General features: G+C 59.9%; 2 protein-coding genes across 4 annotated transcripts in view; one reads left to right on the forward strand and one right to left on the reverse strand.

Moving 5' to 3' along the window:
- The window catches only part of SREBF2 (sterol regulatory element binding transcription factor 2), a 58,468-nt gene extending 44,694 nt beyond the window's left edge, over positions 1-13,774 (forward strand). For both annotated transcript variants that reach the window (XM_047865920.1, XM_047865921.1), the window contains 8 exons: positions 987-1,155; positions 2,444-2,561; positions 3,398-3,507; positions 4,667-4,799; positions 7,261-7,429; positions 9,815-10,000; positions 11,486-11,597; positions 12,021-13,774. In XM_047865920.1, coding sequence (XP_047721876.1) covers positions 987-1,155; positions 2,444-2,561; positions 3,398-3,507; positions 4,667-4,799; positions 7,261-7,429; positions 9,815-10,000; positions 11,486-11,597; positions 12,021-12,241 — 1,218 coding nt within the window. In that variant the 3' untranslated portion in view covers positions 12,242-13,774. The remainder of the gene's footprint in view (positions 1-986; positions 1,156-2,443; positions 2,562-3,397; positions 3,508-4,666; positions 4,800-7,260; positions 7,430-9,814; positions 10,001-11,485; positions 11,598-12,020) is intronic.
- A 1,509-nt stretch (positions 13,775-15,283) lies between these two features.
- SHISA8 (shisa family member 8) lies at positions 15,284-21,981 on the reverse strand. Of its 2 annotated transcripts, none has more exons than XM_047864815.1 (4): positions 21,007-21,981; positions 18,245-18,375; positions 17,134-17,280; positions 15,284-16,714 (listed from the first exon to the last, which is right to left on the reverse strand). In XM_047864815.1, exons 1-4 carry the CDS (start codon positions 21,525-21,527, stop codon positions 16,320-16,322), a joined length of 1,194 nt encoding a protein of 397 aa, XP_047720771.1. In that variant the 5' UTR covers positions 21,528-21,981; the 3' UTR covers positions 15,284-16,319. The 2 variants fall into 2 exon arrangements, with proteins under 2 accessions (XP_047720771.1, XP_047720770.1); XM_047864814.1 differs by having other exon boundaries at positions 18,170-18,375.
- Positions 21,982-26,228: the final 4,247 nt, after the last annotated feature.

Here is a 26,228-nt window from a genome sequence, read left to right on the forward strand (position 1 = left end):
TTTGGAATAAAAATATCCTCACTCGATAAGTGATAGAACTTCTGAAAACATGGGTAGACAGCCTAACGCCTGCAACTCTGATTCCTGAGGACCTAGAGTGATGCTCCCCTGCGGCAGAGGAGGGGCTGGGGAGACGGGCACTGGCTTCGAATTGCCCAGCAAAGCGGCTTTCAAAGTCTTTCTTCATCCTTCCTCACCAGCTGGTGTTCACATCAAGGGCTCATCTAGGGCTGGGGTGCAGGTCTCTTTAGGGGGCTAGATAAAGCCCTTGACAGGCCAACTCTGGGGGGAGAGGCATCATCCACAGGCATGCATGCCTGCACGGGTCCTGGGACAAGCCTCAGGGCTACTCCTTCACTCTCGTGCTTTCCAGTGTGATGATGGTGTAACTAACAGTTACTAGTCACTTGCTGTGTGCCTTTACTGTATATACTCTTCATACTCAAAGGTAAAAGAGATGAAAAATTAGAGCAGAACATGGTTTTGTCTAAAAATATCACAAAAGTAATTAAAATGACCAATAAGAAAAGTCCCAGGATCCCAGGGGCCGCCTGGCTTGGACACAGGTGCTCACAGGGCTGAGGGTGGGCGTGCAGCCGGGAGGCCTCCGCGACCCCTCCTCGATGAAGCACCCCCTCCCTGCCTCTGCAGGTTGAATGCCAGCAGGGCCAGAGGGAGCTTCCAGGAGGATTAGGCAGACCCAGCAGGGCAGGGTGCGGCGGGGGCCCCACAGGAGCCCCGAAGCCCTGTCCAACCCTCCTGCTGGAGGTTGGACCTGGTCACCAAGTCCAGACGGCTCCACCAGAGCCACTTGCCCTAGTTACAGTAGTGGCATTTACTTCCAGGTCTGTGAGCGTCCCAGCCCTCCTGTTGACCTCCTTTTCCCAGGCTGCCTCCACCGCGGTGGCGCTCTTTGATGGCCCCATGGTGGCCACAGCCAGCGTTCCGCCATCCCAGTGTTACCCCTGGCCCGTGTCCTTCCACAGAGCTACTTCCTCAGCAGAGCCCAGAGCCTGTGTGGCCCCGAGCGCAGCGCTGTCCCTGACTCACTGCGCTGGCTCTGCCACCCCCTGGGCCAGAAGTTTTTCATGGAGCGGAGCTGGTCGGTGAAGTCGGCTGCCAAGGAGAGTCTGTACTGTGCCCAGAGGAACCCAGGTGAGAACACCTTTGCAGCCACCGGCTATTGGGAGAGCCATGAGACGCACCAGTACTTCAGGGGGACTGTGCTCCATACGCATGGGGGACACAGGTGGTCTCAGTCTTGTTTTCCCCAAAGCTCAGGGAGGTCCCAAGCCTGGTGAGCAGCGCCTCTCTCTGACATTCAGATCCCGTGGTCCTCACATCAGTCACGCCGTTCTTGCCCTTGTTCTGGGTGCTTTGGAGACAAAAGATGTGTGGGGCTGCTGCTCACTGGCCCCGGCCTCCTGGTCCCACTGGAAAGCAGACATGGAGCAGTTAGAGAACAATAGGCGACAGGCGGTCAGCAAGTGCTTAGAGTGGTGGCAGGGACAGGGCTCCAGGCATCAGAGGAGAGGCTGGCTTGCTGTCCCTGGTGTTTGACAGTGATTGGAGGCGACTCGCCCAGTGCTCAGACTCGAGCGGTAGGCTTTCTGCTTTCTGTGTGCTTTCCCCTTTCTCGAAAGTGGGGGCCTCGGGAGAGTGCGGCGTGTTCTGCGGGTACGGCGTGTGTGGGAGCTTCTGCTATCCTTTTTTAAAAAACAACTGTGTTGTGTGATATAAGAAGTTTCGGTGCACGACACCAAAAAGGGAGGATAAGAGTAAAAGCAATCTTAAGTCTCAGCCCCATCCTCACGGTCTGCTTGGTCTATAGCACAGACTTCCACTGGCTTTCTCGCCTCGTGCAGACTCTGTTTCTAGGCCTGACTGCCCAGAACGTGCTCAGAAGTGTCCTGCCTCCCTGTCCTGGTCGGATGGAGGCCCCCGTGTCTGTACGTGTGAGGGGAGGGAGGGGCTGGTGCCACCCCACTTTGGGCCTGCCAGTGGTGACTTGGCTGTGACAGCCGTGGCGAGCTTTGCAAGGCCACTTGTTTCATCAGCGCAGCCAGACCGTCGCTGGCCGCAGAGGTCTGGAAGACAGGAGCAGGGCTTCTGTGTCATGTCAGGGCAGCGGCCACCGCTTTGTTTCAGCTGGCCGTCCTCCTGCGCATTTTCTGTTTTCTGATAAGGCTTGCAGCCCCCACCTTGAAGGCAAGTACTGAATACTGTGCCAGGAGACCCAGCACCCCTCGCACATGCCTCCCCCCACCTTCCAACTATCTAACAAGGTGGTTGTGGGCTTTGGTTGAGAAGGGGGCTCGATCCCCATTCAGAGCGGATAGCTGTTTCTCGGGGTCCTCTCAGTACCCTCTGTTTTCTCTGCAAAGACAAAGATGGGCTCATGATGAGACCATCTAACCTTTCAGGCCTCTCCCCTCTTCTTCAGCTGACCCCATTGCCCAGGTCCACCAGGCCTTCTGCAAGAATCTGCTGGAACGAGCTGTTGAGTCGTTGGTGAAGCCTCAGGCCAAGAAGAAGGCGGGAGAACAGGAAGAAGAGAGCTGGTAATGTCCCCAGAATGGGCCCCTGCTTCAGGCAACTGCCCAGGAAGCTTGGGGGCAACTGGAGGCCCACGTTCCTGGAAGCAAACGATCCCTAGTGTAGGGTCTGTAGGGAAATCGAATGATTCCAGGGTATTTCTCAAACCTGGCAGCCTCACAAGAGTCCCTTGACCTGACCTCTGTGCCCTTTCCTCCCATACCGGGTGTGCCACTTCCCCCCTCTTTCTCCTTTCCCCCGTCCCTTCACCAAGCAGAGGCAGTTCTCGGAGCAGATCAGAGATGTGATCAGGTTGCTTTGCTTTTGGCAGTGGGGAGGGGGGTGGCCTGTTGAGGGCATAGGAATGGAATGTGGAGGGCTGAGCAGAGGGCAGACATCTGGGGGACTCAGACCTTTATGCAGCGTGCCAAGCAATTTCTTATTCTTACAGAGCTATTAAGCACAGTCTTTCTTCCTCAGAGTAAGAGCTGAGGGGCAGACAGGTGCCAGAGTCACTCTCCTACAAGGCCCAGGTCCTGACTGGAGTGCACCTTAGCGGGGAAGGGAGGGCAGCTCTGCCGGTGAGATCAGCGAACTTGTGGGAGGAGATGACATTTGAACTAGGCCTTGAGGGGAGGAGCATCTGGAACAGCCCAGACGTCTGAAGAATGAAAGCCTCTGGAGACTGTGAATGGTGTCAGTGGTGGGGACAGGGTTTAGGGTGTGCCTGGTGTGATTGGGGTCAGGGGGAGCAGAGGCCAATATAGCCATTGGGTCTTGGAACTAGAGCGCCGAAGCCAGGCATGAGCGTGGTCCTTCTGTACATTCTGATGTACCATGGAACTGTTTATTTTCTTTCTAGTGAGTTCTCTAATGCTCTGGAGTACCTGAAATTACTTAATTCTTTTGTGGACTCTGTGGGGATTGTGACACCACCCTTCTCCAGCAATTCTGTGCTCAAGTCAGCCCTTGGTAAGCACTTTGCAGGGTGGCTCTTCAGGCCTCGTGTTGCTTAATTCAGTTTCACAGCCCTTTTGCCCCAGCGGGTCCAGGTCAGTTGTGAGTGTTCACTTGAGAATCTTCTCTGGATCTGAGGTGTGTATCTATGGCCCCACGTGGCTCCAACGCACAGTTACCCCCTGCTGGGTGGCATTCTGGGGACAAGAAATAAAGATTCTCCTAGAAGTGGGACGATGAGCAGTGAATATCTTTCCTTGGAACTTTCCCAAACACCCAGACTGGGCAACAAGTGGTCCGGACACCAGGAGCTCACTTGCTGATGTACGGTGGCCCTGAGGCTGCTTTTGGGTCTGACAGTCTCTGCTGAAGAGACTTTTCATCCGGGTATCTTTACTGCTCAGCGGCTGCCCATTGGGTGAGCCAGTGCAGCCCGCTGACTGACATTCTTTGCTTCTGTCCCTAGATGGCCATCAGGCTGATAGCACAGCAGCTGTTTCTGAGGCTGCTGGGAGAGGGGGGCCTTCAGGCTGTCTTCTGGCCACTCTCGCCAGGGAGGGAAGGATTCCAGAAAAGCAGCCACCCCATCGTGACCCCTGACCCTGCAGCCTGTCTTTAGAAAAGCACAGGCTCTTCCGCCTTTTATCTTACACTTCCACTTCCTGCCCCGCCACCCCTGGCATCGCGAGATCACTAGCACCGTAATTCTACAGCTGAGAAAGCTGAGCCTCTGAGAAGAAAACACTGAAGATTCTAACCACAGCCTCTTACTGGAAACACTTGAGAAACTCCACTCTTTGTGACTTCATTAGAGATTCATGACGTTTCCAGCACTTACCTTAAAAATTACATGACAGTGAATGTCTTGGTGTACTTTTTTTCTCTAGGCCATTTTTTTTTGGTGATAGACTACCCCAAATGGGATTACTAGAGTTACTAGAGTAATAGGAGTGGGCATCTTTAAGGCTCTTGATACAGATTGCCAGTACTTTCCAAAAGGATGTACTGGCTCGCACTCCCACCAGCATCTCGATGACAGGGCCACGCAAAGGCCCCTGGCCCATCGCCAGAAGGTAAAGATGGCACGTGCACATGGGAACTAGGTGCAGGCAGCCAGGCTGAGCTCCGTAGGTGTGTGGGTGCTGGAGTAACATTTGGTGGTGTTCCGTTCCAGGTCCAGATGTCATCTGTCGGTGGTGGACGTCTGCCATCACTATGGCCATCGGCTGGCTCCAGGGAGATGATGCAGCTGTGCGCGCTCACTTTACTGAAGCAGAGCGTGTCCCCAAGGCCCTGGAAATGACAGAGTGCGTAAGCCTCCTTGGCCACTCACTGGCTTCTCTCCAGGGGAATCCCAGGTGTGCCAGGCTCACTTCTGTGCGTCAGCAGAGTGGCCATTGGGGTGAAAGGTTGAGCAGCTTGGGGACTACATAATAGATGGAGAGGTGAAGCCAGAGGGAGGAAGAGGGCAGCACGGAGAAACCGATGGCAAGCAAGCCCATCTGCGTGCGTTGTCCTAGCAGCTGCCAGCGCTACTTCCGGGGCCTCGTCCCCCATTCTCATGGAGCCACAGGCTAATGGGGATGGAGAGCAGTGTGGCTCCCGGCATCTTCAGAAGCTCATGGTGCAGCCAGGCAGCGTGGTGATGGCTCACGGCCAGCACAGGGTTTGTGAGGGCCCGTCTCTCGCGTGCCAGCATTGAACCCCCTTTCCTTTCAGCTTCCTGTCAACACCCACCCCCTCTGCCCCAATCAGCCCTTCACTAAAAGGCTTTAGCACGAGGCATAACCAGAGAGCTTTTGACATTCCTCTTTGGGGACTCAACGCCTGCCTCTGGGCATTTGTCCCATAGTAACGTGCAACCCTCTGTCTGTTTCTGACTGGATCTGAGTGCCCCTAACGTCTTCTGCAACCCCAGAGAAATTGTACAATGCTCCAAGACAGAAAGTTCCTGTCCTCAGACCCAAGGCCGGAACATTTCCTGTCACGCAGACTCTCAACCAGGAGAACAGGAAAGAGCTGAGAAAAGTAGGTCTAGGCAGGTTCCCTAAGGTAGGTCACACACCCCAATTTCATTTAAGTAACCCAGTTTTGAGTACCCTGACCAGTGAGCACCCACCTTACATTCTCCCAGCCAGTGTGCCTGAGGACGTGGCAGGTAGATTGTCCAGAGTCCCCTCATTTGTGAGCAGCAGAGCCCTGGAATCAGCTAAGACCCTCAGCTGACATTCCTTCCCCTGAATTCAGTCACTCTAAGGACCCTTTGCTCTTTGGGAACAATGATGCTGTGGGAACGAACCCTCCCCCACCCCAGCCTCCCCAGTCTCTCCCCGATCTGCTCTATGAAAAGAAGCTACTTTTCTCTGGAGAGCTTAATACCCAGCTTCTGGGGGAATGGCCCCTCAGAGAGCAGGCACAAATAATGGAGTCATACTTTATGTCATCTCAGGTGGCAGCAAGTAGGATTATGGCCACTTTACAGATGAGGAAACTGAGGCACAATTTGTTTGAATGACTGTTTTAGGTGGCTCCTTAGTGGTAATCCTGGTGGTTGAGCTGGGTCTCTGATCCCTGACTCTCGGCCACATGCCCCGTTCCTGGGTCTCCTGCACCCCTTCCATGATTCCATTGTTTATTTAGTAGATACTTAACTGAGAGCCCCCTTGGTGCCCAGCTGTGTTCTGGGCTCTGAGAGGCAGCAGTAGACAAGAGAGCAAGTTGCGGCCATAAGCAGATAGATAGTGGCCCGACCTGCAGAGGTGCTCTCTCCTGTGGGCAGCTCGTGCCATTGCCTTTGCCAGACCAGTGGTGGCTTCTGTGAAGCAGCCAGTGCAACTCTTCACTGGGAGGGGTTCTGGGCCAGAGGGAGGGAGGCCCATAACCACAGGTTGGTGTTGAGGGGAGCAGAGGTGAGTACAAAGGGCCTGACCCAGTGGGTAGCCTGAGGAGGCTTATAGAGGGCAGGACAGGAGAAGGCAGCCCCAGGAACACAGCAAGTGGAGTAAGTCTCAGGAGACAAGTTGGTGAGACAGGACACTCCTGTGCACCCACGTCAGCAGAGGCACAGAAGGGGGAAAGGAAAAAGAGCTGGTCTGCCGATGCCTGCATCCTGGAGCAGAGTCCGAGGTGGATGCGGGACGGGGGGGCCATGGCTAGGCTGAGAAGGGCCTTGTTCAGCCGTGAATGGCCTGCAGCTGCCCTCCCTGTGCTGCCCCCTGGTTTCTTCCCTCCAGCCTCTGGCCCCTGGATATTCTCCCGCGCATCAGAGACTCCAGGCCTTTGCACATGTTGCACCTCTGTCTGGAACCCTCCCAGAGTGCCACACGACTCACTCCCCTGTTCCTTCAGATCTCTGCCCAAATGTTACTTTTCTAGCAAGGACATCCTTGACCACCATCCCTTATAAGATGCCACCTTCTTTCTCTGCTTAGCTTCCCTTCATGGCGCTTGCTCCGCCTGGCATTACATGTTCAGTGTTCAGTGCATTTATTATCTGACTCCCGCACTCGAAAGTGAGCACCTACAGGCAGGGACTTGGGTTGCCCACTGCTGCATCGTCAGGCCTGGGGCTCTATCAACACTCAACAATGAAGGAGGCTGTAGGGGTGGGGAGCCCGCCCTCATTCAGGGCCCCGGCATCTCAGATCTGGAGCCACTGTGGCTGCACGTGAGTGGACAGACCCATGTGTCACCGGCTCAGGCTCTTCCTCATGCCGCCCGAGGGACACTCACTGACCTCTTGCCTCTCACCTCCCTCTCACTGTCCAGGAGCCCCCTGGTGAAGGCCGTCTTCCACACCTGCAGAGCCATGCACACTTCACTCTCCGGGAAGGCGGATGGGCAGCAAAGCTCCTTCTGCCACTGTGAGAGGGCCAGTGGCCACCTGTGGAGCAGCCTCAATGTTAGCGGGGCCACCTGCGACCTCACCCTCAATCATGTGAGTGGGGGCTGATCTGGCCCCTAGGGGGAGGTACTCCGCTGTGGCGGGTAGGAACACCCCTGCCCACCTTGAGCTTGCCCGGCCTGTGGGGCCGTCCCAAAGACAAACCGGGCAAGCGGTGCCTTTCCCCAGACATAGCCTCTTGGCCCAGTTAGGCCCCTTTGGAGTCCTCAGGGCGAGCATGTTTCCACCTGTGCCTTTGCTGGGTTCCCCGAGTCCCGGGTCCCGGGTCCTGCTGGTCCTCAGCTCTGCCAGCCCCAGGTGAACCGGAGCCGGTCAGGGCTCTGCATCTGCTCCGGGCAGCTTGCACAAGTCCCGCAGACCACTGCAGGCCAGCCTTAGAAGGGGCCCCGAGCCGCGCGCACACGCACCCCGAGCCGACTGACCGGGCCTGGGCACCTCCGAGGCCAGGTGCCCGCCTCCTAGCGGGCAGCTGTGGTGCATTGTAGTTGCATTGCATGTTCTGGTGGTACCCGTGCAATGTTTCCACAGTGCATCACAGAGGCCTGCCTGGCCCTCGAGAGACTTCCTACCGTGCCTTGGTAGGGGGCGCTGCCGTCACTGTTGGATCCCAAGGCATGGCCGCCCCGGGAGAGAGGAGGGGCAGGGTGTGCACAGCTAAAAGCGAAGCACAGTCTGCACACTCAGCAGGAGTTGGGTTTCCCTCCATGAAGGTAGGGATGAGCTATGGCCCGGAGGGTCAGACTCTGAGCCCCCCACTGGGGTTTGGTCCGAGGTAGCTAGGTTGGCACTTCTGGCTAGAGGTGGTGAGTATCAGTCCCAGATACTAGGGGGAGCCCGGAAGCATGCCAGCCCTACAGAATAAGCACTGTGCCAAAGGGGCCCAAGAGAAAAGGCCCACGGAGGAGCCACATAGTTTCAGCTGACTTTGGGAAACAAGAGAGAGGCTGCCGCACTCTTGGGGCTGGGGTTCCTGGACAGCAGTTCTGTGTGGGAGAATGGGCCAAGGAGGAGACCCTGTGGAGCTTGGCATCTGTCAAAGGGCAGAATCCAGCCCCAGGCCGCTCCCACCACCCAAAGGTGCTCCCCCAGCGCTCACCTCTTAGAAATGCCAGGCTTGGAGCGCCTGAGTGGCTCAGTCAGTTAAGCGCCCGACTTCGGCTCGGGTCATGACCTCACAGTTCATTGAGTTCCAACCCCTCCTCAGGTCTCTGTGCTGACAGCTCAGAGCCTGGAGCCTGCTTCTGATTCTGTGTCTCCCTCTCTCTGTCCCTCCCCCACTTGACTCTGTCTGTCTCTCTCTCAAAAAAATAAACATTACAACAAATGTTTTAAAAAAGCCAGGCTTGGTTTGAAGAGGGAGGCCATCACCAGCCAGAAAACAGTGTGGCGAAGGGACAAGACAACGAGCAGGCACGAGGCAGAGTCCAGGGTGGGTCCAGTGCCCTGGTGAAGGGACACGAAGAGGAATCTCCTGGGGGAAGTCCATCGGAACCTGTAGGGCCCCATGGGACCCCTCTCACAAGGAAGTCTGCTTTGTCCTCACTCTCACTGCCCCCTGGTACTGATGGGAGCCGTGCAGGTGGCCCAGCCTCATGGGTGCCGTGCGAACAGTACGTGAGTCCCCCACTCATGCGCTGTGCGGCATCCGTGCCTGGTGGTGGCTGGCATTGACAGTGCTTCCAAAGGCCGGGTGTAGTAGGCACGCACAGTGCTCTCCTGTAACACGGTAGCCTTGTGGTGCCATTTTGTGGATGAGGAAATGGAGGCTGAGAGAGGGTCAGTTGTGTGCCAGTTGGTGGCCAAACCGCAATTGATTTAGGTCAGTGTTCAACTGACCTAAACCCAAGTGTTCAACTGGTCTGTGGTTTCGCCTTCTTGGACTCCTGTCTCCCCGACCCCAGAGACCACCGGGGCCGAGCCTTGGCTGCCTTCTGTAGAAGTGAGCCTCCTCCTTCCCTTCCTCCATCTCCTGGCTATGCTGCCACTTCGGGTCCTTTGATCCTACTTGCGGGGCAGGGCTGCGGCCCAGTTGGGGCATGGGCCTGCCGTGAGGCCACCTCCTGTGAGGTGGGAGGAGCCTGTGCCTTCCTGTCAGGCCCACGAAGGTATTATTCCGGTGCCTGCTGCATGTCTCCTACACAAGCTCCTGCCCTCTCTGGGCCTCACTTCTTCACCCACAGAATGGGAGAAACAGATCTTCCACCTGGGGCCATAGAAAGGACTAGATGCTGTGAGCCCGTTTGCCCTTCAGCTCTTCTCCTGCTGTCTGGGGAGCGTTTTCCAGGCTGCCCCTCTGGGACTCTCCACTTCCTTCCGGAGCTGCTGAGGGTTGAGCTTGGGAGGGCCTGATAACCGCTGGGATCTCTATCCCCGCAATAGGTCAGTCACCGGTCTCCTCCCTTGTGGCTCATCCCCCAGGTGGTCCAGCTGCTGACCTGTGACCTACTACTATCGCTGAGGACAGCGCTCTGGCAAAAGCAGGCAGGAGCCAGCCAGGCGCTGGGTGAGACGTACCACGCATCCGGTGCTGAACTGGCCGGCTTCCAGCGGGACCTGGGCAGCCTCCGCAGGCTGGCGCACAGCTTCCGCCCAGCATACCGCAAGGTGAGACCCAGCCGGCCGGCAGGGGAGGGCAGGTGGGGTTCTAGAAGCACCAGCACGGGGTTGCAGAGTTGGCCCTCGGAGGTCAGCCGGTCACCCTGTGTCAAGCACGGGGGTAGCTGCCATGTATCCCTTTCTTCTGCTTGTGTTAGCTGAGTAGCTGCTGTGTGCCCAGCCCTGCAGTGTGGCAAGCAGGCCGAGGGCCCACAGGCAGGGGCCCGCACCGACTGCACCTCACGTGTCAAATGCGGGGATGGGAAGGGCTCCTGGCCCTGGGAGGGGTGGGAAGGGCATGGAGAGAGCTCCACTCTTGATTTCCTAACTGTTGTCAGAGTGATGGCATCTCCCTAGCACTTCATTTCATTCTTGTTCTGAGTCGCCGGGGGCTTTGGCTCTGCTGCCTGACTGCACACAATATCCCCATGGCGATGGCCACAGAATCTGAGAAGTCTCTCAGGGAAGTTGTGTAATTGGGCTGATCGGACCCAAATAATTTCCTTCCTTGTTTTATTGTGATTGCTAATTAGAGTTATGTACTCAACATGTTTTTGCCTGAATTATTTTCTAAAATTTCAAGTGAGAAGGCCATTAGTGTCCATGAGGGGCGAAGGGCTCAGTGAGTCTGCCTTTTCCTTGGTCCCTCCCAGGGTCACATTGTGGCCACTGTGCACAGTGAACCAGGACAGACAGCGGGCAAAACATACATAATCACCGCTGAACCTGCTCCACTGGGGAAAAGAGGAAGTGTACCCCAAGGTTCAGGGCCCTCTGGTCTGCTCAGGGCACGGCTGGCATCAGAGGCCCCCTCTTGAGACACCGTTTCCAACCTGCCTGTCCCCTGCCGAAACTCTTTAGTGGCTCCCCCGGCCCCGCTGCCTTCCCCAGTGGCACTCGAGACCCTCCCCACAGATGGAGATGGGAAGGGGTATAAAGGAGCCTTGTGATTTAAGGAATTAGAGATCTAGGCCTTGCCCCCCACCCCCACCCCGTTCCCCAGTGACTCATATTTACAGAAGAGCCGCACTTCCCCTGGACACGTTCTGGCCTCTATTTCTTTCTGAAGAAACTGAAGGAAACAGGCCCGAGCCTCCCTGGTGCCAGTCCAGCTAGCTGTTCCCCTCCTCTTGCCGCCCTCCTCCCAGCCTCACCTCTGCCTGTTTTCAAGCTGGACGCCACCCCCAAGGCCTGAGGCTGCACCCAGGCCACTTCTCTTCCAGCCCCCAGGGGCACGTCTGGGCTCTTTGTCTCCTGTAGAGGAGAGCGTCCTTGCCTGTTTCCAGCTGGCCTGTGCTGTGCTCCCCATTCCTGCTGTTCCTCCAGGTGTCTGGCTTTTTCAGAGCTCAGAGTGAGGACGGAAGTCGCTTCCAAGGGGAGAGCAGGGCAGGGTAGTGCGGAGAGAAGGGCCACTGTTGGGTGGCCGACGAGATGCCTCCTAGAGAGGTATCCACTGGGGTACAGACAGGTGCGTCCCCCCTGCACCACCCCCAGGTGTTCCTGCACGAAGCCACTGTGCGCCTGATGGCGGGAGCCAGCCCCACCCGCACGCACCAGCTGCTGGAGCACAGTCTACGCCGCCGGACCGCCCAGAATACCAAGCACGGTGAGTCTATCTGTGCCCCAGCTCCGGGCCTGGTGTGGACCCTGCCTGGGGAGGGGAGGGCAGGGGAGGGGAGGGGAGGAGGGCCCCAGCCCGCCACTTACCCTGGCAGAGCCCCGGTGGCTGTCCTCACCTGCGCTGTTCTCAGAGGTGGCGCGAGAATAGCAGTGGCCCGAGGCTGGTTCTCTGAGTTGCGGGGGAGGATCCATGACCACGCTGTGGGGCTGGGGTTTGGTTGGGTTGTGGTGGATCCAGCCTCAGGAGTGAGGATGGGAGGCCTGGGGATTCTGGGAGGGCTGGGGATGCTGTCCCGGCCCCAGCACTGCCTCACTGGCTGGCTCTGAGTTTAAATAAACGAGTCCAGGGTGAGCCCTTGGAACAGCTCAGTGAGCGGCTCCTCCACGCGTCTCCTCGTCGTTCCTGCAGGAGAGGTGGACGCCTGGCCCGGCCAGCGAGAGCGGGCCACCGCCATCCTGCTGGCCTGCCGCCACCTTCCCCTGTCCTTCCTCTCCTCCCCGGGCCAGCGGGCCGTGCTGCTGGCCGAGGCAGCCCGCACCCTGGAGAAGGCGGGCGACCGGCGCTCATGCAACGACTGCCAGCAGATGATTGTCAAGTTGGGGGGCGGCACTGCCATCGCCGCCTCCTGACCCCTGGGTTCTGCCCACCTCAGCCCCTGCCTCCCGCCCCCCTCCTCCCTCTGTCTCTCGGTCTCTCTCCTTCCTCCCTGTCTCTCGATCTCTCTGCTCCCTCTGGGAGTTGTGGGATGAGCCTTGTCTTCTGAGCTGTTGCCTGCTGAGGCTTGTGGACCACCTCAGCCCGGTAGGCCCCTGGGCAGAGCCCCGAAAGCTGCTGTAGACAGATGCACGTGGTCCAGGGCCCCATGGGTCTGAGAGAGGAAAGAGCAGGGCAGGAATTGGGGAGTTTCCTGACTTAAAAGTGGCAGGGGGCTCCCAAGCTGCCTGGTCCCTGCCTCCAGCCCTCAGCCCTCCCCAGCTTTTCTCTCCTCCAGACACCACCCTCCCCTTTCCTGCTTCCTTGTTTTTTATCAGGCTTTCCCTGTGGGGGACATAGGTCTCTGGGCACCAAAGCGCCTCACCCTTGGCACTGTGCCCAGCGTGCCCCTTTCCCCCTTTTTATACAGATGTTTTTATATCCGTGTGCTTGGGTTTGCCGTGATGCAGGGCTGAGTTGCTGTGGCATCTTTATTTCTCTCCTTGGGTCTGTGTCCCCTCCCCTGTGCCTGACAAAGCCAGTTCATTGTTTTCTCTTCATTACACAGGACAGCCAGGGTAGGAGGGAAGCCCAGCTCTGGGGAGGCAAGTGGGAGGCAGGGGGCAGGCCTGGGGTTGGATGAAATAATGTCGGCATTATTTTTTAATTTTTTAAAAAATAAATGGTATCTTATTTAATTGTCCTGTTCCTTCCCACTCCCCCGCCCCCTGGGATGCCAGCGCAAGCTCAGGGTAGGCCCAGGGGCCTGGGAGAGATGAAGCCACCCATTGGGACTGGGGATCAGGGGCCTTCAGAGTGGGTTCTCAGTTCCCTCCCACCCCAACTCCTACCTCCACAGTCTATTTTTATCCCGAATTCTTGACCTGAAAATAAGCCAGGGTGGCAGGGACCAACCCCCAGTCTCTCCCCAGTGACAATCCCCTTTTTGGGGTAAACACTAGGAATAAAGGCCCCTGCCTCGATGAGGGTCCTTGGAGGAAAAGTGGTCCCACTTTTCTGGATCCCCGGGCTTGGTGCCCAGCCCCTGAGGCCATTTCTCCCAGGACCTGAGGACTGCCTGAGACCTCAGAACCTTCCGGGAGGCTGAGAGGGGCTGCCTTCCCTCCCTTCCTGCCTGTGTTCCTCACCCCTCAGGCCAGTTGGGGTAGAGAACGGGCGGGGGCTCCCCCCGATGCCGAGGACAGGCTAGAGTGGCTCAGCTTGGACCTTACCCACGTTCTTTCCCTGCTGCCCCTCCCCCCACACACTGTAAGTCGTGGCCCCTGCCCACCAGGCGAGCCAGCCCTTGTGTCATGTGTATATACCGTGCCTTTTCTCATTATTGTTTAGGGGTGGGAGGGGGTAGTTTTTCGCTGAAAGGGGGATACACCTATGGCTTCCTTGATATGGAATCGTTCACTGTGTCCTGGATGTAGGTTATTCAATAAACAGATTGGTACCACCCAGCATGAGGCGTGTGAGGGTCTGTAGTGTGACCGCCGTGGTGATTCAGCCAGGTGGCTGCAAGGCTTGGCCTCTGGTGGGTCGGGGACTGAGGACAGCCCCTCCTTCTCTGCTGAGAGGCTCCTGGAAGGTTTCATTTGGAAGGACCTTCCTCGACCATCCACCCGCTTCCTTACAACGCCGGCTGCTGGCGCACACTCCTGGGCTGGAACAGAGTCTGGAACAGAGTCTGGGATAAAAGGGCAGCCAGAGGTGCTGCTTGGGTCAGAGGCCACTGTATCCAGGACACAGCTGGCCACTCACAGCAGCGGCTGTTTCAGATTTGGGGTGCCAAGCCCATGCGTGTTCACCCCTCAGAGAGAAATCTGTCCGCTACTGGCTGTATCCCCATCCCCCCCTGAGGGCTCACTGCCCACAAGCCACATCCAGGTCCAGCTCCTGTACCCAGCTGGTCGCCTGGGGCAGGACATCACCTCTGTCTGCCTCCTCTTCCACGTGTGCCCCACAGGGATGACAGTCCCTGCCTTTAAGTGCCCATAGACGTGTTGGCCAGTTTCAGTGACATGACACACACAAAGTTCCGCGTACAGTTAAGTGCCTTATGAGGCTGGCGAGAGGCAAGACCACGAGGAGCAGCAGTGGGCTGGAAGCAGAGGAGTCCGGAGTGACCTGGGGATGAGCATGGAGCATGGAGAGCAAGGTCAGTGACCTGGCCTGGCTGAGAAATAAGTCTTCTTCCGAAGGGCAGTCCTGGGATGGAGATCTAGGGTCCTGGGGACTGCGAATGAGCAAGGGGTTGCACCCACCTCCCAACAAAGCCCCGTCGAGGCCTGTGTCACCAGGGTGGGTGGCTGTGAGTGGCCGATGACCCAGGAACCTGATCTTTCGAGTCTTGGCAGGCTCCATGACTCAGCACCCACCCCCCTTCCACCTCCCTCTACGCAGCTGCCAGATAGGCCCCGGGGCACCGTACCCCCAGTTGAAGGTGTGAGGGCTCTCTCCCCTAAAGCCACTGGGCCCTCACTGCAGGCAGGACCGTAGACTCTTGACTCTGTTCTGTCCTGGGGCTTCTGAGCCTTGGTTTCCTCAAAAGCCAGAAGAGCTAGTGAGGCGGGCCCTGTTACAGGTGAAGAGCTGGGGGTTGGGGGGCCTCAGGGCGGCCCCGCGCAGCAGGAGGAAGATCTGAGACCATGAACCTCCGGAGCAGAGCCCCTCCCTGCCAGCACACACGTTCATACCCTTCCTCTTCCCCACAGTGCCCTGCCTGCCGCTCATCAGGTTCACAGCGGCAGAGGACAGGAGTCCTAATCAGCTGGGTGACCTTGGCAAGTTACTTGGATCTCAAAACCTCAATTTCCTCATCTGTAAAGCCACACACCCATAGGGCTTTTGCAAGGATTAAATAAAAGAAACAGCAATAGATGGTGGCCATTGTTATTAAAACAGCATATATATATATATATACCATGCCTAGGGCACACAGGAGGGAAACAGGCCCAACTGGGTGGCTTTTGTTGAGGTGACACAGTGAGGGACATAACCCAGACCTCAACCTCCCAACCATCCCTGGCACAAAGGAACCCGATGCATCCAGGCTGCTGGCAATGCCCTGAGCCACAGCCAGCTACCCAGAGCCCACCTGGCAGGAAGGGGGAGCTGGCAATGCAAGCCTGTGTGAGCACCCCGGTGGGGTCACTGCCAAGGCTCCGCGCCCAGCATCCCCATCCCCTTTCCCCCCTACAGCAGCTACTGGGAGGAGGCTCCCCCATCCTGAGCACCAGCTGTCCACTTGGCCCACTGCCCACACCCATTAGGGGGGTGGCCCTGGACCAAGCTGGCCAAGTGGCCTGCAAGCCAGGTGCCGGCTCAGGGCCAGACCGTGTCAGTGAGAATCAGCTAGGTTTAACCAACTCAAGATGTAGAGTGACTGGCCGGAAGGGGCTCACCTCCAGTAAGGGACATGGACCCTCCAGGGGGCCTCAGGCTCCCCACAGCCGTCTCCCCTGTGCTCGGGAGCCTCCAGGTGGCTGGGGCCCAAGTGCTCCCTCCCCCATGGCTCCCACTGGTATGGACATTAAGCTTGGCATTCAGCCCTGACTACCCTCTCCAGCCACCTCTCCCTGGCTCCCAGGACACTTGCCCGCCAGCTCTCAGGAGCAGTCCTTTGCTCTTGCACACGCTGTGCCCTCTGCCCGTATTGCCGTCTGTCCAATGACCAATGCTTCCACCATCCGTGCCTCTCAGAGCCAAGCTGGGGCTCCTTTATTCTCAGGGATGGGAGCCACAGAAAAGGCTTTATATTTACACGAGGAACCCTGGCCCTAAGACCCCAAGGACAGAACCACTGGCCTCACCCAGTGGGCCCCTTCTTAGCCCTGCAGGCTCCAAGGCCCCAGTCCAGTTTGGGCAGGCATAAGGGCAGGCTGGCCTTCCACGGCCGGCGCCTCTCCTCCCCCACGGTATGGGCCCCGGGAACCGGCCCACGGCGGCCTCCAGGCAGATGAGGGCGCCCCGGAGATTGCGATGATTCGGGAGAACCAGCGGCTGTCTTCACACGGTGACCTCAGCTTTGCTGTTAGTGCTCAGGTGCCGGGGCCCGCGGCCTGCACTGCCGTAAAGTCCAGGGGGCTGCGGGCCGAAGGCCTCGGGCGGCTTCTCCACGCTGAACTGGCGCCGGGGCGCGTGGCCGGGCCGCCGGGGTGCGGGGGAGGCCTGAGCCGCCAGGTGGCCGCGGGGGGCGGGCCGGGCCAGGCGGCCGGCGATCCAGGCCTTGTAGTGGCCCGAAGGAGCAAGGCCGGCGGGGGGCGCGTAGCCCGGCGGGGCCCAGGGGCAGGCGTCGAGCAGCGCCGGCAAGTCCTCTCGGGGCCGCTGGGGCCGCGCCGGGACGGTCAGCGGGGCAGGTTCGGTCGCGGGGAACCGCTGGTAGAAGTCCGGCGGGGTGGCTTCTGCGGGGATAGTGGGGACGAGCCAGGGGGCGAGGTCAGGGCCGGGGGGCGGGGTCCCAGCGGCCCCGGGGCGGGGCAGGGAGAAGCCACGCCTCGGGGGCAGGGCCTAGCCCTCCCTTGGGTGGGACAGGGAAAGTCAGGCCTCGCGGGCGGGACAGGCCCGGGACCCGCCTTGGGAGACGCGGGTTTTCACATCCCGGGCTCGGTGGGGTACAGCCTGGTGGCCTGGCGAGGGTGCGCGACACGGCCGAGGCGCGGGAGCCGACTGGCTGCGTAGGCCCGATACAATATTTGGCTGGAGCGCTGACCCGCAAGGCTGGCAACTGTGGAACTCGAACCAGGACCCAAGCCTTTTCATCTAGGAGCTTGGATACCCGGGGCGCAGCGCCCGGCGCTCCCGCACAGACCCGGCCACTCACCTGCGGCCTTGAGCGCGGCTGCCTTGAGGGTGGCGTACTTGGCGTAGTCCCGCTGCAGCGTCATGCTGCCGCCGTCCTGCAGCCTGGGGCCACGCAGGGGTCCTGGTGTCGCTGACCCCAGGGGCACGTTGTTGGGGCGCTTCTTGTCTGGAGCGGGGAGGGGGAAAAGGAGAGCCGGCCTGCTGACAGGAGGACATTCTCCACCTGCACAACCACCTCTTCGCGGCCCCCTCCCCAGTGAGAACTTGGGGGATGGTTACTTGGGCGGGACTGAGAGCCAAACCTAACCTGATGGCAGAACCGCCAACGCCTGGAAAAGGGCCTGGCTCAGAATAACGCGATTAATAGCAGCCAGCCCTGGGGCGCCTGGGTGGCTCAGTCGATTGAGCCTCCGACTTCAGCTCAGGTCATGATCTCACAGCTCGTGAGTTCCAGCCCCGCATCGGGCTCTGTGCTGACGGCTGGGAGCCTGGAGCCTGCTTCGGATCCTGTGTCTCCCTCTCTCTCTGCCCCTAACCTGCTCACAGTCTGTCTCTGTCTCTCTCAAAAATAAATAAACATTTAAAAATTAAAAAAAAAAAAAAAAATAGCAGCCAGCCCTGAGTGGGTGCTAGCCTGATGGATGACTCCTCAGCATGTTCAGCTTGGGCCAGGCATCGGGTCCCAGGACCTGCTTCTCAGGAGATGGAGTTAACGTCTGAAAATTAGAACCCATACAGGGGAGGGGAGTGGGATTGCCGCCTCACCGGCAAGAGCCCAAGAGGGAGGCTCCAGCCTGGAGGAAAAGGCCCACAGGCGTCCACAGGCTGGTGCGAAGCTGACCCCGGAGCACTGAGCCAAGGCCTAGAACCACAGCCTGATTCCAGATCCCTGAATCTGGAAGCTTCCTCACAGAGTCCCCTTGACCGGAAGCTGCTGGACACCTCAGAGGGTCTCCCTCCACCAAGGGGAGCTGACCGGCTTGCCCAGCCCCGACTCACACGCCTGCAGAGGCAGGCAGCTCGTTCCAATTGTGAAAGAGCTAAGAGCCTCTTACCCCTCAACACACCCCTTCCTCTGCTCCCAGGCCTGTGCTGTGGATCGACATATGCTGGCCCACCAGCTTGCACACCTGTGTTCTTGGGGGAGCCCCTGGGGAGGCCATCCCCCATCTGCACCTGGACACAGCTACCCAGAGGTGGGCCCAGAGGTGGAGGCAGCGGCTCCTGGGGGTCCGGCTGCTTCAGAAGTTCTGTCAGTGTCCTGTGGGGAAAGAGTGATGAGAGGCAGTCCCCCCAACCTCCTGCTTCCCCCCTGGCCAGGCCTTGGCCTACCCAAGGCCAGCCCTCCCACCACTGTCACCCTTTCAACCCATCTGGCCCCCCTTCTTCCCTGTGATTGTTCTCACACATCTAGTTTCCACTGTCAGGCATGACCTGTGGCCCCAACACACGGCCACTTCCAGAGCAGGCGAGGAAACTCTAATGGGGTCACATGTCACCAGGGCTACCTTGTTTTCCAAAGACTCCCCCGCTCCCAGAGTCCATTCTCCAAGACCCTCCGAGTGGAGCCTCCTCTCCCAATGAAAGCTCTTCAAGTGCATCAGGCTCCTGGACTTTGCTTGCACTGCTTCCTGGGCCAACAATCTTTTCCTCCATCTCGTTCTGCAAAACTCCTACTTATTCTTCAAACCCCACCAGAATCCCTCCTCTTCCAGGAAGCCTTCCTGATCTGCTTAACCTAATTCCCTTCCTGCAGCAGGGGCTTCTGCCGAGTCCCGAGTCCCGGGACAAAGCTGTCACACAGGCACGGAGGGGAGAACAGACGTAAGGGGAGGGAGGAGCCAGGAGAGCCCAGGGTGGAAGCCTAGCACCAAAGACTATATGACCTTGGGCAGCCACCTGCCTGGTACCAGGATACCCAGCCCCACCCAGCTGTGACAGCGTCTGACTGAGCCTTCCCTGCAGACAGCCAGACACAGCCTTCAGGCCAGCTGCCTTTGGTGCCCAGAATCCATGATTTTCTTCTGGCTCACTCTGACCTTCCCACCTCGGCGGGGCGGGGTGGGGGAGACCGAGGTGCTGAGGACTCAGATGGCTGATTCATGAAGAAGCACACGAGAGGTGCGACACCTAGGGTAGGTACTGTTTGGCTGAAAGCCTCCTAGTCCCGCCCACTCCTCAGCTGCCCACCTGTGTGGCCTCATCTCTGTGCAAGCCCGCACCTGCCAGCTCTCCCAAACACCTGAGTAATTTTCATGCCGCCGGGCCTCTGCACAAGCTTTCTCTAGGGACAGACTCCAAGCCCCTTCTAAGCCCTCTGAGCTGGAGGGGTGCTGACCGTCGACCTCAACACGGCAGAATTAAGGGTGAGACTGGGGGAGAGGGCGGGGGTTCAGCACATGCCCACACATGAGCTCAAGTTGGGCTTCAGGTCTCCCCAGAGGAGAAAAAAGAGGGCATATGGGAGCTGAAGCCCAGACAGAGGAAGGGACTGGCCTAGGCCACACAGCACATCGGGAGTGGGCCAGCTCTTCCTAAAGCATCACCAGACCTGCTTCACTGTCCCCTGTGGATGAAGTGGGTTCTAGGTGGACACATCAGCTAGACTGCCCAAGCCACCGCTCTACACCACCATGGCCCTCAGCTCCTGCTGCCCCGTTGTAATCAAGGACATGCCCTGTCTTCTCCTCCTGGCCCTGCATGAGGGACTCCAAACTCAGGGCCTGCCCCCGTAGCATCCAGAAGCCAGGATGAGAGCCTCCACATCGCCCGAGGCAGCACAGTAGCTGAGGCCAGCGCCCCCCAGCTCTGCCCTACAGCTGTCTAGTAGGGGGTGGGCTAGGTGGTCTGGGAGACAGAGGTGCTGTGGAGTGCCTAGGAAGCCCTCATCCCCTGCCTCTCAAGTCTATGAGATGGGAAGCACCCAGGCCTGGGGGGCTTCAATGGTCACCTCTAAATACCAGCCTGTCGCGTATCCAAAAGGAGCCCAGATCTGGGTAGGTGAGGCGGGCACAGGCCCCAAGACATGGGGGTGGCTGGGGGGATGTGAGTGTGTTGAGTGTGTGGGTGTCGGTGAGAGTTTCGGGGTGAGGACACAGAATCCCAGAGTCCCCATTCTAGCTGAGAAAGGGAACCCGGGTCCTATAGACCCCGCTTCACACAAAGCTCAGACTCAGCCAGCACCCGTCCTGGCCTCAGCGGCAACAAATCTGTGTCCCCCACGTTTCAGGCCTCTTTCTACACAGGGAGAGACCCTGACGCTTGCCTGGGGTGGGGGTGGGGGGTACTGAGTAGCGCAGATTGGAGAGGCCCTCTCCCCAGGGAAAGAAGGTCAGGCCTGAGTCACAGCTATGGGGGTGGGGATGGGGGTGGGGATGGGAGGGAAGTGGAAGGAGAGGCGAAAAAGTGGAGAAAGAAGCAAGAGGAGGGAGACCCAAGAGAGCTACAGAAAATGCCCCATCCTTCCCTTTCCTACTCTGGGGACCTAGGACGCCCTATGCTATGGCCCCCACCCGGTACTAGTGGGACTCAGGCCCCAGACCCCCTTTCTTGGGTGCGGTTTTTGTGCCCTCTGTCCGGGGCGACCAGTCCAGAGGAGGAGGGAGCCGCGGGAGAGGGCGGCTCCGCACCCAGCTCCCTCCGGAAGGTCAAGGGGAGACGGTATCAGCTGTCTCCCTCCACGAAGTGGGGGGGGGGGGCGGCGGATGGGGGGAGAATAACAGACCTGGCGACTGAGAGCGGAAGTAAAAACCAGGAGGAGGGTGCCGCTGAGAGGACCAGAATTTACAGACGGGCGGGAAGGATGAAGGCTGGCGAGGGGGCGCCCACCCTTCGGGAAGGACCGTCCCGGAGGGGCGGGCGGGGCCCCGGGCCCCGGCTGGCGCGCGCTCACCTGGTGACGGTGCGCCGCGCGCGCGGGCTGTGCGCCCTCTCCAGGCCCAGGCGCGCCCCGATGCCGGCCAGCACGAGCAGCGCGGCGACGCCGCACACCGCGTAGACGGCCGTGTGGCTGCGCTCGCGGCCCGGGTCCCGGGGCGCGGCGGCGTCGCGGGCACGCGCGGGTGGCCGGCCCGTCTGCACCCAGGCCGGCGTGTCGTAGTTGGAGCAGCGGCTCTGGTCCAGGCGCCGGGGTCCGTCGTGGCAGCAGAAGCGGTAGCCGCACGTGCCGCAGCAGAAGCTGTAGGCGCCCGAGCTGCAGTTGAAGGGCGGGTCCCACTGGCCCATCACGTCGTAGTAGCCCCGGCAGCGGTCGCCCCCGGCCGGGGCCGCCGTGCCGGGCGCCGCGGGCTCCTGCGCCTCGGGGGCGCCCGCGCGGCCCGACGGCGGCCGCGCCAGCAGCAGTGCCAGCCCGAGCGCGAGCCGGAGCCCCGGCCGGCCGCCGCCGCGCAGCCCCCGCGCCCCGGCCCGCTCCATCGGGCCCGCGCCTTCGGCTACAGCGCCCGGCCCATGGCGGCGCGCCGCGGCTCCCTCCCGCCGGGCCTCCGGGCCAGCTCCTCCGCGCCCTCAGGGACCGCGCTGGCCCCGCCGCCCGGGCGCTGGCTCCGCCGGGCGCCTCCCCGGCCGTCACCTTCCTCCTCGGACCCCGGAGCCGGGCGGGCTGGGCCGGGAGCTCGCCGGGCCGCACCTCCAGTGGGCGCGTCCTCCGCCGACACTCACTTCGGACCCGAGCCGGCAGTCCTCGCCCCGCGCCGCCCCCCGGGCCGGGCAGCGAGTCCTCCCTCGCCCGCGCGCGGTCCCCGTCCTCTCCCCCGCCTGGCGGGTGTGCGTGGCCCGGGCCCGGCGGGGGCGGCGGGCCGCCCGACTCCGCTGCCTTCCCGCCGCCCGCTCCGCGCTGCCCGCGCTCTGGCTGCGGCTCGGGCTCCGCGCGGGCTCGGGCGGGCGGGCGGGGGAGGGAGGGAGCGAGGGAAGGAGGGCGGGCGGGCGGGAGGCAGAGCCGGGGGAGGAGCGCGGCCGCCGCGAGGGGAGGGAGGGGGCGCGGCGGGGCCCCGCACAGCCCGGGCGCCCCGCGGGGGACCCTCCCCGAAGGCGTCCCCGAAACATTCCTCGGAACTAGGAGCCCCAGACCCTTCAGTTTAGGACTCCCGGGACTGTTACTTCGGACACAGGCCCGCGTGAACGCGCCTCTGTTTCACAGGTGCGGGGACCTAGGGGACAGAGAGGCCCCCGGAGGGGGTCGTTGCCGCCCCCGCCCCTCTTCCTCCTTCCCATTCTTGCTGTCAGTTCTGACCGAGACTGAAGGGTGACATGTGGCAGGCCCTTGGCCCTCTCCGCGCCTCGATGTTCCCGCCTCTCAAATGGGAAGAAAATCCCGAGCGGAGCCGCTGCAGAAGGACAAGTGCCGCCTACGTGCCGCCTGGGGCACCGCCTTAACCCCGGGGCGCGCCCCCTGGCCCCAGAACCTCTTGGACCCTGGGTTGGGGTCCTGGGGTGTCCCGCTTCTATGACGATGGGCATGGCCTGGTCCGCGTTCTCCCAGGAGCTCTTCGCTACCCCAGGTGTGAGGGAGAGAAGATTGGGCTGGACTTGGACCCAGAAGAGGGGGCGGGACCGGGTCAGGGGGCGGGGCCATCGGCCGGCCCTCCTCCCCGCCCCCCGAAGGCCGCTCTGGTCCTCTGGCCAGCGCGGGGGAAGGGGGTGGAAGGAGGTCCGGAGCTTGGACCTATCACGGAGCCGTCCCTTGGCGTTTTCCAAGTTGGGTTTAACTGGAAAATGTCACCGAGCGGTGGCGCCTTGCTTCTCTCTGCCTCAGTTTCTCATCTTAACATCAAAACTTTTCCGGAAAGGGGGGGGGGCGGTGCGGATTCATAATGCGCCTCTTCCAGGAGGCAAGGGTCAATATGGTGCCTCCCACTGTCCAGACGAGATCGTCAGGAGACCGAGGGCTGGGCGTCCAGTTCGCCCCGGTGTTCCCTCACAGCACCGTATCTGCTGAATGAATGAATGAAGTGACTTCAGTCTTTAGTTTTTTGTAAAATGAAGAATTCGGGCTCCTAGGGTTCTCCTGCTCCCCTTTGCATCATGTCTTAACTCAGCGACTGGGATCGGCTTATAAAAGTGGAGGAAGTGGAGGGAGGAAGAGGGAGAAGGATTTACATTTAAAGGAGGATCAAGTCCTTGTGTTGCGGAGATGAGGGGCTGACAGGCTAATTTCAGGTATTAGTGGCTGAGATGCCGTCCCAGCTCAGGGGCATTCCTTGCGCCCTGTCCAAAGACAGCCTGCTCCCTCCCCCTTCAGCCACAACACACACTCTTCTGACCCAGGTGGGAAGACCCTACCCCCTTAGAAGACTATGTTACAATTTTAGAGACAAAATAGATAAGCAAAGGAATGAAATGGAATTGCCTTAATCCCATCACCAGGGGCACTAAAATATGCCCCATTTTACATACTGTCTTTCAGTGACTGGTCTTTAGTTTACTTTCTGCTGTCAAACTTTCCGTTTGTTATTCAGCTTAGAACTTGTCGCTATATTTTCTGGTGCAGACTTTCCTGCTTCCTCTGGGAGTGGTAGTCCTAGAAATGCACAAACTGTCAGATTTGTATCAGCGCCCGCCCCACACTGCTAAGCTGCCCTCTGGGTCACTGGGGCTTTGGGGTGACTGCTTCTTCCCCCTTCCCCGCCCTGTTGCTGGGCACTAGGTTTAAAGAGGTTTGTCTCTGCCCCCCCGGCACTGTGGCCTCTTCCCAGGTAGGATGCCCCCACTTGGCCCTGAACTCCTAATGCTCTTCCCTGAGTTATGTCCCCTCCCTGGGCCCCTCTCTTACCCCACTGTCCTGCATCATCAGGAGCTCCACTGACCTTCCACCCCACGTTGATTGGCATCTCCATTTGTCCAGTGAAGGAGCTGGATGCTGGATTCCATTTCCCCCACCCCCACCCCAGGACTGATGTCCAACCTCCAGCTCCTCCCCACACCCATGGCTTCTTCTCTATCCAAGTCTAGTTCAGTGGTCAGCCAGCAACCATAGGTGCCTACATCTCCTGGACCCATGTCAGGCACTTAATGCCCTCTTCATATGAACACACAGCCTTGGGGGCGGGGAGGGGGAACAGGAGAAGAAGACAAATGCAGAGACAGACCACAGCTGACCGGTTGAGTCCTGGGATCTGGCCATTCATTTGCATGGCACTGCCTCTCAGGTGCCCGGACATTTGCTGGGCGAGGGGATCTAGAAATGGAGCAGCTCAGCTGAAGACTGACCCCTTTGCCCAGGCAGTCCCCCCTGGACGCTGGGGTCTCTCTCCACAGCACAGCACCAGAGCACCTGCCTCTTGTTTCCTCTGCCTGCCCCCCCACCAAGCCTGTGTCACCAAAAATCGCCCATTGATCCAGGCTTAAAATAACCCCTGGCATCTGCAGCGAGCCCCACGGGGCGGGCAGAGGAGCCCGTGTGTCTCTGTGCCTGAAGGGCACCCGCCCCGCCCCCAGCTCTGAGTTCTGGCAGCTTGAGTGTGAGGGTGTCTAAATGTGCTCGTGAATGTGAGCCAGAGTGCATGTCTGGTGCGAGCATGATTATGAGGGCCTTCCTTCCACCGTGGGCATGTGAGTACACACGTGTGTTAGTGTGGACGCCCCTGCGCACACATGTTCTTCCTACGCTGCTGAGCCCTTGCCTGGTGCCCGGCTCTGGCTGTGCAAGGCTCAAGGTCTTGAGAGGTCACGGACATTAGGGAAAGCCTGGGATGGGCCTCGGTGTCTCCATTTTAGACTGTGGGTCAGTGACCAGTCTGCCCAGTGGTGGGCCAGGGAATTGGAATCTCCTAGAGACAAACCCAAGACCCAGAGAGGGGAAATGATTTGCTGTGACTGGCACACGGCCAGGAAGGGCCAGGGTCTGGCTTGGAACCTTCGCTGTGAGCCCCAAACCTACTGTCTGGCCAGTTTAGTATAAAAAGAGAGAGCAGCTGGAGGACCCCAGCCCAGAGCCCAGGGAAGTGCTCCTACACCCTGATAACACACTCAATGTGCCCTGACTCTTACAGGATCCCCCGGGCCTTCCACACGCTGTTCTCTCTTCCTGGAATGCCTTTCCAGCCCCTCACGCAGACAGCGCCTATTTATCCTTCATTTTGGAGCCAGACTAATGTGGGTTGGAATTCCTGCTCTAATATGGCCATTCAACCTTTCTAGGCCCCAGTTTTCTCATCTGCAAGATGGGCTGCTAGCACCTCTTCAGCAGGGCTGCAGAGAGAAGCCAGATGGGCCCCAGATGGAGAAACACCGGGTCCATGCAGTAGGGTGGGGGCTCCCACTGCCGCCATGCTGAGATGACAATTGCCACTCTGGGTGCCATCCACGAGCCTCAAAGTCCACATTCCCAAGCCCGTTTTGTTTTCATTTCTTCCATGAAGGAGGGTTACCCAAAAAGCAGATTCTAGAGAACTAAAGACTTGCTGCTAACACAGATGCCTATGCCAGTGCCGCGAGGGGGTCGGGAGGGGAGGGCTCCTGGCTCCTTTGTCTTCCAGAGAGGCAGCTCGTGACTCAGGCTCCAGCTGCCTGTGGGAGGGAGGGGGCACCCAGGCTGAGGTCGCCAGGGAGCGGCATGAGTGGGGGGACGATGGAAGTGGTGCGGGGAGCTGGGGTGTAGCCTCCGGTCCCGCCGCACCTTCTCCCCGACCCTCCCCTCCCCTGCCTCGGAGTCACGCTCAGGACATCACAGCTGGAATTACCTGAACTACCCGCATTACTCTCCCCCTTCAGGATCCTCCAAAGGCCCCAGTGAACATGCAAATCTGGAGCTGGCCACTAAGGACAGGGCTCAGCGGAGGCCACACAGCGCGTCCACCCACCTGGAACAGGCCCGCCCTGTCCCGCCGGCCTGCCCGGTCCCGGACACGATTCTAAAGTCGGCTCCTAGCCCGGGGTGGGGGAGGCGTTTTGCGCTCCTCCACATAGACATTTCGCCCCAAAGTCGGGGCCATGCCCTGCATCCAAGGCCTCTCCTGGCACGGGACACACGTGAGGACGGGAGCCCCGCGTGAGCGTGGAGGTGCGGGGTTTGGAGAGGGCGCTGTGGGTCTTGGTCCCGCCGTTCACCAGGTCCCGCCCTTTCTCCCCGCCCCTCGGCCTGGAGCCCCCTCCTGCTACTTGCCCTGGACCCGCCCCTTC

Source organism: Prionailurus viverrinus, chromosome B4 (assembly GCF_022837055.1).
Source record: "Prionailurus viverrinus isolate Anna chromosome B4, UM_Priviv_1.0, whole genome shotgun sequence".
NCBI lineage: Eukaryota > Metazoa > Chordata > Mammalia > Carnivora > Felidae > Prionailurus > Prionailurus viverrinus.